Source organism: Solanum tuberosum, unplaced genomic scaffold (assembly GCF_000226075.1).
Source record: "Solanum tuberosum cultivar DM 1-3 516 R44 unplaced genomic scaffold, SolTub_3.0 scf00137, whole genome shotgun sequence".
NCBI classification, from domain to species: domain Eukaryota; kingdom Viridiplantae; phylum Streptophyta; class Magnoliopsida; order Solanales; family Solanaceae; genus Solanum; species Solanum tuberosum.
In genome coordinates, this window is record NW_006239066.1 from 339,660 (window position 1) to 350,747 (window position 11,088).

At 36.3% G+C, this 11,088-nt stretch overlaps 1 protein-coding gene across 1 annotated transcript; it reads right to left on the reverse strand.

Moving 5' to 3' along the window:
- Window positions 1-8,759: 8,759 nt before the first annotated feature.
- On the reverse strand, window positions 8,760-10,534 carry LOC102578794 (AAA-ATPase At3g28580-like). The gene has a single exon (XM_006352017.2). The coding sequence runs from the start codon at window positions 10,501-10,503 to the stop codon at window positions 8,950-8,952; it is 1,554 nt and encodes a 517-aa protein (XP_006352079.1). The 5' UTR covers window positions 10,504-10,534; the 3' UTR covers window positions 8,760-8,949.
- Window positions 10,535-11,088: the final 554 nt, after the last annotated feature.

Below are 11,088 nucleotides of genomic sequence, written 5' to 3' on the forward strand. Positions count from 1 at the left end.
GTGACTTGTAAGCTTTTCAATGCTTTTCTCAGACCCTGAAGCTGGGCATTTATCTACGCATCTTCTTTCAACCGAGCATCTTTCTCCATTTCTTCATATTGATCGACCTCGTATGGGACATTAACCACAGCTGACATAGTGAAGGTAGGAGCCCCATCGGCATATACGGGTGGAACATGTGGCTCATAAGGAGCGGCGACATGTGCCCCAAGTATCTATTGCATTGTAGGTATGGTAGGGTCGTGGTTGGAAAGGTTGGGAACGATCCTGACTGCGGTTGGAGAAGCTGGTGGTACTTGACCGTGAGTAGGAGCGCGTTGAGTTTCTTCTGGTTGATTTGGCAAGTCAGCTTTTGCGAAGTAGATAGGCATCTTGAAAGTAGGGAAAGTGGCAGCCGATAGTTTGGCCAAGTCTCGCACTTGGCGTAATTCTTCCCTCAAGATCTCGAGTTCTTGCTCCATGTGATCCATTTTCTCTTTATTTTGGATGTCTATCATGTTTCGAGAACCTTCGGGGTTCTCAATAGGTATCATTATGTTTGCAACAGCGTTAAAGTCGTCGTTATCAGTCATCTTTCTTTTTGATCGAAGGTTGTATCGTGAGTCAGCCAGTTTGCAAGTCGACACAAATCAACGTACTTTTGGGGATAAATGACGAAAAAGAAAAGAAAACAAAGAAAATAAAGGAAACTATGTTAGTTTGGAAAATATTGAAAGTTGTAACAAATAAGTAGATGTAACACATATATACGCCAATTCGGCGACATTCAAAGCGCGTCCTTATATAGAACCTCTTTTTGCCTGAGGTAGGCCTACGTTGCAATTAATTTGATAATAAATGATCCATTTAAACACATTTTGGATTTGGAGCAAACATAACTTCATTGATTACATAGTTTGGCTGTTACAACGATGTAGGCGGTCGGAAGCCTAAGAAATGAAAGTACAAGGGCGGCCATAAGGAATACAAGAGGGATAGGTCATACGGCCTTTTGAGGAGCTTATGAGGGAATTCAAAGAAGAAAGATGATCTACGGCCAGGTTGGGGCATCGTCATCATCATCTCCCAAGTCATAGTAAGTCCCCGGCTGATACTCTGAGGATTCGTCGATTTTCCATTCCCAATTGTTTGAATCTTCCCTTTTATCAAACCATATGGAACCATATTCCGAGTGAGCGTCTTCTACTATTGGAACATGTTCATCCTCTATATGCATCACTCATCCATCTCTAAGGTCATACAAATTAGGGTCATCCTCTGAGTATTCTTCTGGATCATCTTCCATCTCCTCAGTTGGCTCTCTAGGATCCTCTTCTGGGTCTTCCTCCATCTCTTCATTTGGTTCATCATCAACTGCCTGTATGAGATGGTCGTAGTGATGTACATGAGGTTCAATAGCTCCATGCCAATTTGATTTGACCTTTGAGTGTCTGTGAACCCCAAGATTCCCTCATAGCTAGGCCTAGCGAGAATTCCTCCTTTCATAAACCAAGTATAATATTAAGGCGTGCACCACGATTCAACCCCCATGTCTGAGTCAAGAATACCGCACCATCCTTGTACCAAAGCAGCGATCCTTTCGATCAGAATTCTTCCTTCATAATTGACCTCTATCAATGCCATATTTGACCCTAGAGGAACGCCTTGGGTAATCCCAAACTGCCGGAGGACTCTTAAAGGTGCGTAGGGCTGGAAGCCTTGCAACGATAGTCGCCATTGAATGTGGTTCCCTGTGACGTGGGTCAGGAAAATGCGCCAACCATATTCATCATTTGGGGCATCCCACATGCTCAATCTCGTTGCATGGCTTTTGATTTTGTTGCATAAGTCTGCTTCAGCGCCATTTTCTGCATGTCTTTGATAAAAGTGTTCCAACACCCAAATCTGCAGCAACAAGTTACTTCCTTTAAAGTGATCATATCCTCTAGAGTAGAGGGATAATGATCGAAATATTTCTGCCAAGATCATGGGTACGATGGTCACTCTAATAGGTCTCCTAAACATGAAGATGACCATAGGCAGTAGGTTGATGTCGACACACCATTTTTTCTTTGGGAAAATCATAATACCCAAAAAGGCCGTCACAAAGACAATAGCCCTGAGTCTTTCCCAATCAACCCTGGAGATGAAGAATTCTTGATGAAACCTATCATAGCTATCTCGACGACCGAACCTTTTAAACAGATAATCCAACTTGACCCATCCTTCATAAACTCTTCACAAACATTGGCCTACCCTCAAACCCAAAGACTGGAGAAAACTGATTCCTGATGTAGTGCGCGGGGCCAAAGGTACTCTGCCAGCCAACGGTAAGTCAGCAATTTGACTTATCTCTTCCAATGTTGGTGTGATTTCAAAATTTGTGAACTGGAAGATCACAGTTGTTGGTTGCCAAAATTCAATCATTAGAGTAATAAGTGACTTGTTTGCCTCCACATTCAGCAGACCAATTAACGACCCTAAGAGTAGCATAATCTCATTTCCGTAGGCCACTCGGATGTTTCCCCACCATTCTTCCAAAGTTCGGGGGATCTCAGTCATCATCCTGATATCAGGAAGGTTTTGGTTGATTTGCATCTGAAAGAAAGGGTAAAGGGTATGATGAGTTTATTTGCTCCAAATCCATTAAGTGTTTAAATTAGGATGATTTATATCAATTTCACACAAAGTTTATGTCGTTGAGTTTTAAAGAAGAAACTCATTGACATTTGGGTGGTTTCCTAAATGCAACGACAATATCGTATACTATCTTGCCTAAGGCTATGCAACATGACCTATTTTAAAGAGTAAGATTGTTTCCTAGATGATTGAGAGTGAGACTGAGTAATTGCAAGAAGGTGCACTATCTTAATTGCACCAACTCTGAAACTAAGGAATCCAAAGAGAGTTTCGGAGGAGTGCAGGAACACCCCTCGCGTGTACAGTGTGTGCATGTACGGCCAAGACTCGATAGAACATGCAAATGACAATGTAGGGAAAGCAGTAACAAGTGGTGTCTTAAAACAAATAAGGAACACAAACTTGGATTTCACTTGCGACCTTTCAGTCAAAGCAATATATCAATAGCAAGCTGAAAAATAAACACGTAATCACAAATATTGTTCATAAATTGAGTTTTTCTAAGGTTAAAATCTAAGTAAGGTCCCCAGCGGAGTCGCCAAGCTATCGCATCCTATTTCGAACTAGCCGAAACAGTTCACAACATAATATAGCTGACACTTTGATTTTGGAAAAAAATTTGTTTTGTTTTAGAGTCGCCACCTAAATTTTAAGGAAAATATTAGGAAAATCATTTTTTTAATATGTAAATGTAAACTCTATTTTGATTTGTGAAACCAGTGAAATTCTGAGTAAGAATTTTGGTTACTCGAGGAAAAAGTATTAAGCACCCCTCAGAGCCTATCCGAAGATGGTCCTTAAACTCAATTTAAGAAATTATGATTAGGAAAACTTGTTTATTTATTTGCTTTTAATGATTAAATGATAAGTTATTAGTTAGTTTAAGAAAAGGGTACAATACAAGGTACGACATATATATGTCTTATAAAATATATTTAATAGTAGTATTGTAAAATAAATAAATAAATGTACTTAAATATATGATATATTCATATGTAAAAATATATATAGGTAGGTGTATCATAATCAAATTATCTTAAAAATATATAGGTGTTGAATTTGCGAAAATCTATCATCTTATTAAGAAGTAAAAATAAGATAATATGTGGTAATATGTGACGTGTAATTTGAATGAAAATATATAGAATGGAGTTTTCTAAAATATAAAATAAAATAAATGATACTAGATGTTAAAATATTAAAATATTATATAAAGGTTTGTGATCTTAAATATGTTTATTATAAAGTATGGTATATATATGTAAGTTGTTTAGAACATATGAACACTTATTATTTATTTACATGTATAGACAAATTGACGATAGATCATGTGTAGTAAAGTAATATGTATATTTAAGTGTATGCATTTATAAATTATAAAAAAATAAAATAATAACATTAGTAAAAGAGATAGTAGATAATAATAGGTTATGTGGAGAAAATAAAAAAAATATAAAGTATATACCTTTATATGTATGACATATATATGTATATGCCTTGTATTTGAACATGTTGGCATATCTTTATATGTATGACATATCTGTATGTGCCTTGTATTTGAACCTGTTAGCATATCTTGTGTTGAGCAGTAAACTAAAGCTTTGACGTCAAGAATTCTACTTTAAACTTTCTCGAACCTCAACTCGAAAAAAGAAACGAAAACAGAGAACAATGATAATAACTTTAAAATCTGTTGCCCTTTCTCTATTGCTGGGTGATTTTTGTTTTTAAAGAGAACCAAAGTTTTCTTCTTTATAGCCGATTTGGGGCCTCTACTACGTTCAAAAAAATAAGTGATGGAACCTTACACCCATCAGATTAAAGGGACAACTTGCCCAAATCCGATGGTTCTTCACGCCTTTCGCCTTTTTCAGGCGTAGCAATGCCGGTGGTAAGGCTTTTGAGGTCTGTTTTGGTTCATAAAAGATGATGGAAGGGATGTAAAGTTGATAGGAAGAGGCTATGATTGATGGAAGGCGAAGGGGGATGGTGTTGGAGACCGCCGGATATTGTTGTTTTCTGGCGGTCTATAGCCGTTTTCTTTGGCAGACCTGGGAAAAGGGCGAAACGTCTGGGGAAGAAGGAACTTGGGGAAGGAGAAGCGTGATTTCCTGGGAAAAGAAGAAGATTGAGGCGATGGGGGATTGTACTATTTATATATATATATATTTATATATATATAAATAATGGTAAAAGCTTAATTAACTAGGAGGCCGTTAGATTTAATCGTAGGGTCAAGATTTAAACTAAAGAAACACAATTTGTGTGCTCGCCTACGTGGCATACATGGATTGGCCGGTTTAAGGAAACTTGGATTGCCAAAATTATTCAAATTAAATTCATTTAAATTAAAACCTCTCCTTTATTAAATAGTCATAATTTATGAAATTAAAAATAATTATTTTGCAAGATTAGCTTGTTTGATAAAATTAGTCACTCTTAAAAATTAAATTAATATAAATTAGTAACTCATTAATTAAATAAGCTTTCTAATTTTAATAAATGTACGAAAAATATCCATTGCGACAAAATAAAATTATATTTGAACACAACTAGATTCAATTCTTCAAGAACGACACTTATTAAAAAAATGAGAAAGCAAGTAGTGATATAATATATTTAATTTTTATAAGAAAAAAAATGAAATAAATTTATGAGGTAATAAATAATTAAAAATATTTTCGTGTTCCTACAATTAATTTCATAACACATAAATTATTATTATTATTATTCTTAAAATGTGGAGAGCCAAAATTGGGTGTCAACAGCCATCATGGGTAGAAAGGATCATACTTTTTATATAATTGCTTAGTGTTTTTTAGCATAGACTAGTGGATCCTCTTAGTTGAGGCGTTCTATATGACGGCAAAGTATCAAAGTATAGGACAATTCTAGCAGAGTGGGCGAGACGTTGTATCATCACTTAGGCTCATAGTGGTGGTTATCGGTTAGAGAAACTTCCACAATATAATATTACTTTATTATATGAGTAAATTGAGTTGTTATTGTATCTCTTTAATACATTGAGTTATCACCTCTTGTTTTAAATGCTTTGTATAAACTGCACCTTTATTGTTGTTTTTACTTTGCATTTGAGTTGAGTTTATTCATGAGTTGAGTAAAGCTAAGGTAAGTGTTCTTTTCAGATTCCTTTCAAGCGTATGTCTGGTTTAGTATTCCCTCGCATACTCGTACATTCAATGTACTGATGTCATTTGTCCTGCATCATTTTATGATACAGACACAGGTAACCAGGATTAGCATCCAGCACCTCGTTGATCCAGTTGAGCACTCAGAGTCAGTTGGTGAGCCTCCTTGCTTTTCGAAGGACTCCTTTTACATTGCTTTAGTATTTCAGTTGTTAGGATGATCGGGGGTCTTGTCTCGACATCCCTGTTTGGTTTAGAGGCTTCATAGATGAGTTTTCATAGTTCTTTAGTCTTGTATTTCAGATGTTTTTCTATAAGACTTGAGTTGCCACTTTGGCTAATTTGAATGTTTATCCTTAAACATTCTAAGTTTATTTGAGACAGTTGTTTTTAAAGTGTATTTGAATCCTTGTATTAATGTTTTAAGTCTTCCGCTATAAGTTAAGTCAGGCCAAGGGTTCGCTTGGGTCCAGCAATGGTTCTCGTGTGCCAGTCCCACCAAGGGTGTAGGCTCGGGATGTGACAGTTTTCTCTTCAACACTTTTACTATACATATGATCTTGGAAAATCTTATTTCACTGTCTTGTTCTTGATTCTTTAAATAATTATGCTAGTGTCCTCCCTTACTTACTCAGGACATTCCATGTATTGACGCATATATTTTCCTGCACTGCATCTTTTCATGATTTAGATTCCGACATTCGCACTCAGATTTGTGGCTAGTGAGGTTGCAACTTACTTCTAGGTGATCCCTCCTCATTTGGGGACTCCATTGTTTTAAACTATCACCTCATTTTCTTATGTTGTCTTTATTTTGAGGTAGCTGGGACCCTGTCCCGGTAAACTTGTTTCCTTCGATTTAAATGTTAGAGGCTTATATATTTCAGACATTAGTTGTCCAGTCATCATGGATTTGTTGACTTCCTTATTACGACTTATTACACATATGTTTCAGCTTCCACATTAGTTTTATATGATACGCTTTGATATGTTATGCCAATGGTTAGTTTGGGGCCACTCGTGGTTCCAAGTATCGTGTCTCGACTGGGGTGTGGATCCGGGTCGTGACAGACTTACTCTATAATACTTTTTTTTAATATATGTAGTTTCTAAATACATAAATTTTATTTCAAAAAGATTGAAGATTCTACATCTGAATTCGCACCACACATTAGTTAATTTGACACTCATACTTTGAATCAAGCCAAATAAATTAAAACAGAGGAAAAGAAATAGTAATTAACTAGAAATATTTCATAGCAAATTCTTGAGGTACACTAGTCATGTCCATGCTATCACATATTATATATACTAGATTGGCCATGATCCGTGCCAAGCATAGGCCCAACATGCTTGATTTTGATGTTATTTTTTTACTGCAACAATATAACTTAAAACAGTTCCATTTCATTTAGCAAAATGACTTTGTACTAACACGGGTAAGAAAATAACGTTCTCATGAACATTGTGAGAAAAATATAAGCTCATATCTATGCCTTTGAACAATATTAATCATGTTTAAATTTTGCATCAAGATTAGATAAAATCAATCACTGATTCATACTAAAATAATAATCACCTGATCTAGAAGTTTTATTATAGTAAGTTCATAAAACTATCCATAAATCAAATGTATATACTACATATCAAAACATGTGCTATTACATTTTATCTCTACTCTGACAAAGGTCAGTAGTAGTCAACAATATTCTTCAACTAAAATATTCAGTACTGAAATAAAGTAAAAATATGTGGCAATTAGGATCCATCACCTTCCATAGACATCGTTATCATTAATACTTATAAGCTGCAAGAACCATTGGATTAAAAATAATAATAATAATCAGCAGAAGCGTTCCACAAGAAATCATGATCTATTTTTCTTGAATCCATTTTTGAAATTGATTTCCCCCCAAATATCTAGGAACTTAATAGCAGGGAAAATATTATCATGCGAAATCATCTTAAAAGAAACAAAAAAGGTTACTGCATCTACATTGCTCTACTTTATTGACTAAACAATTGAACAAATGTCATCATGTACAAGAATCTTTGGGCATTTCAAAAATGAATTGGGACTAACATATTGTTTTCTTGCACAAAAACTAACCAGTTCAATCTTATGCCTCAACCTTTATCCTATTTTTTTTTTATTATCTTCCTTCCAATTCAACACATCTTTTAGAGTAAGGAAAAAGAGAGATACTTGTCACTGTAGAACTACCATTTGATTAACAGCTTAAACAGAATAACAAAAACAATGTTAGTTCATGAGTGGGATATCACATAGACAACATTTTAATTTATTGTTACAAGTATTACATAGACAATGTTCACAACAATTTTTTTCATGAAGTAACAAATTTTGTATTGATAATTGCGCAGAAAACAACCATATACACATGTGAATAACACAGACTTAATTCACCCTAATATAACATCCCTGGAGAGTAATAGAACACATTTTACTCCTTTCGTCTCAGTTTATTTGTATTACTTTCCTTTTTAGTTGGTTTAAAAAAGAGTGCCTCTTCACTTTTTTAGCGACTCTTTAATTTTAACTTTCCATATGACATGTGTAAGATCAAAATGTCATTTTGTTACATTCTATATATTTTTAGTCTAAAATCACAAAATTCAAAAGTCTTTATTACTTTCTTAAACTTCATGCCAAAATAATTCATAGTCATTGTCACACTAACTCATCAAAAAGAAATTTCACTTGACAACACACGCAATACCAAAAAAATAAATTCTCAACCTAGTTGATGCATGAATAGAGTCTTGCTTCAAGTGCTGATTCCATCCTGCATTGTTCTTGCACCTATTTATAACATTCTTGTTGAGTCAAATAGAATTTACCATGTCATTATCGTTTGATTTCATACAAATAGACAGAAGTTGGCACTGCAACACTTTGTAATTGAGCTGCAGTACTGCTGACTAGCTCATTAGAAGGCGCAAGGCAAAATGTCGATTGTAGTGCTAAAATTTGACATAAAAAACACTTCTTATTAACCTTCACCAACTACATGAAAACCACTTGCATAATTAACATACTTAGACTAGCTTAATAAGTACAAGCACCACTAAGACATAAAAAATAAACTTATTACAAGTACAACTAATAAAGCCAATTGTAGAAAACATAAACCCCCAAGTACACTTTCATATATGTGTACTAATCACCTTTGCTTATAACATCACCATTTTCCTTAACACCGTTATCTTTTTCGTTTACACCATCAGCAGTAGCAGTTAATTCTTTCTTTTTCTCGCGATCCTTCTCATCCGCCTTTGCTTTCTCTTCTTCCTCAGCCTTCAATTTTGCTTCCTCTTTTGCAATTTCAAGAGCTTTAATCAATCTCTCTAAGCAAGTGTCTGCATTTTCCTTTGAGGACTTGGGCATCAAATTCTCAGCAATATCAGCAGGAGTCGTATTAGTTTCCTCCAATAAGCGGCAAATCTCAGGAAAGTGAACATGAGATTCAACAACGTCAAGATAATTATGTGCAAGAACTTTGAACGATTCAAAGCAACAGTAGGATAGGACAATATGTTTATCCATCCTTCCCCTCCTAATTAGAGCAGGATCAAGCTTCTCCACATAGTTGGTAGTGAAGATGATAAGCCTTTCACCGCCAATAGCTGACCATAGACCATCAATGAAGTTCAAAAGTCCAGATAAAGTTACCTCACTTTGCTTTTCTTTCTCCTCTCCTCCCTTTTTCATCTTCTCCTTGACGGCATCTTCCTCATTTTTATCTTTATCTTCTTTCTTCTTCTTATTCTTCTCTCGTTGACCTGTAAGCTCAAGGGAACAATCAATGTCTTCAATCACAATAATAGATTTACCTGTAGTGTCTATCAGCAATTTTCTTAGCTCGGTATTGTCCTTAACCGATGTCAGCTCAAGATCATAGATGTCATACTTCAATAAATTAGCCATAGCAGCAATCATGCTAGATTTACCCGTTCCCGGAGGACCATAAAGAAGAAAACCACGCTTCCACGCCTTGCCAACCTTGGCATAATAGTCTTTTGACTTGCTAAATGTTTCGAGATCATCTATAATCTCTTGCTTCTTCTTAGGATCCATGGCTAGAGTATCAAATGTTGATGGATGCTCAAATACTACTCCACTCCACATCCTCCCTCCCCTGTATCTATAACCACCTCCATCTCCCTTATTGTTTGTGTACAACTTTCTCTGTCGTTCTTTCACAGATATCGCCTTCCCTTCATCCAATACGTACTTCAAGTATGAATTTGTGATAAGGTCGCGATTCTTTTTGTGAAACTTGAGCTTGAAATACCTCTTCTCATCCTCCCTATACAAAGATATTGTTTGTCTATTGGCTGGTTTTTGGCTCGAAATCCACCAAACCTTCTCGCCTTTATATTCATCGGTTATCTCCTCATGATCATCCATGGTTAGGACAAGAGATTGACCATTTTTCGCTGCGTTGGCTTTGAGGCGATTAGCTTGTGTGCTCGAGCTCTTGCTAAGGTACCTTTCAATCGTTACGTAAGCTTTGCTCCGCTCAAACCACCCTTCTGTTTCAAGTTCATAAAAAGTAATGTGCATATAAGGATAGAAATAGCTCACAAGTTTATCGGTATACTTCCTAATATGACCACGAAGTTCGTGAGGAAAATAGTTTTGGTACATGGTCCAGGTGAACATGATTGCTGCAATGGTTGGACCCAACTGAGTCCAAACATCTTGCATCATCTTGACGTTATTAGGAGTATTCAAAGTGTATGTGAATGTTGTTATGGCCTCCTATATATAGAGAAAGCCAGAGTGGGGCATGCACAATGCTTTTAAGAAAACACAGAAAGATATATTGTGTCATTATTTTTTTATGATAGACTAAAAAGGAAAGTATATCACATAAATTGGGACACGGACCTCTCGACTTGATTCGAGATTCAACTCCCGGGCCTGAGGTCGGGTCGGAGTCGGATTCCGATCGGGGTGTTGGGTCCCGGATCAGGATTCGAGGTTGGATCCTAGGTCGAGTGTCGTGGTAGGGTTCCGGGTCGGGTGACAAAGTCAGGTTTCGAGTTGAGAGTCGAGGTCGGATCGGTTCCCAAGTCAAGTGTTGGGTGTCGGGGTCGGATCCAAGTCAGAAATCAGGTCCCGGACCAAGAGTCGGAGTCGGGTCTCGATTTGGAAGTCGGGTCTAGGTCGGGTCTCGAGGTCAAGTCCTAAATAGGATCTCGGGGTTGGATCCTGAATTGATTATAGGGCGTGTCCAATGCCTTTAAGACAAGATAAAAAGACTTATTTTGTCATTCTTTTTTTTACAAACTA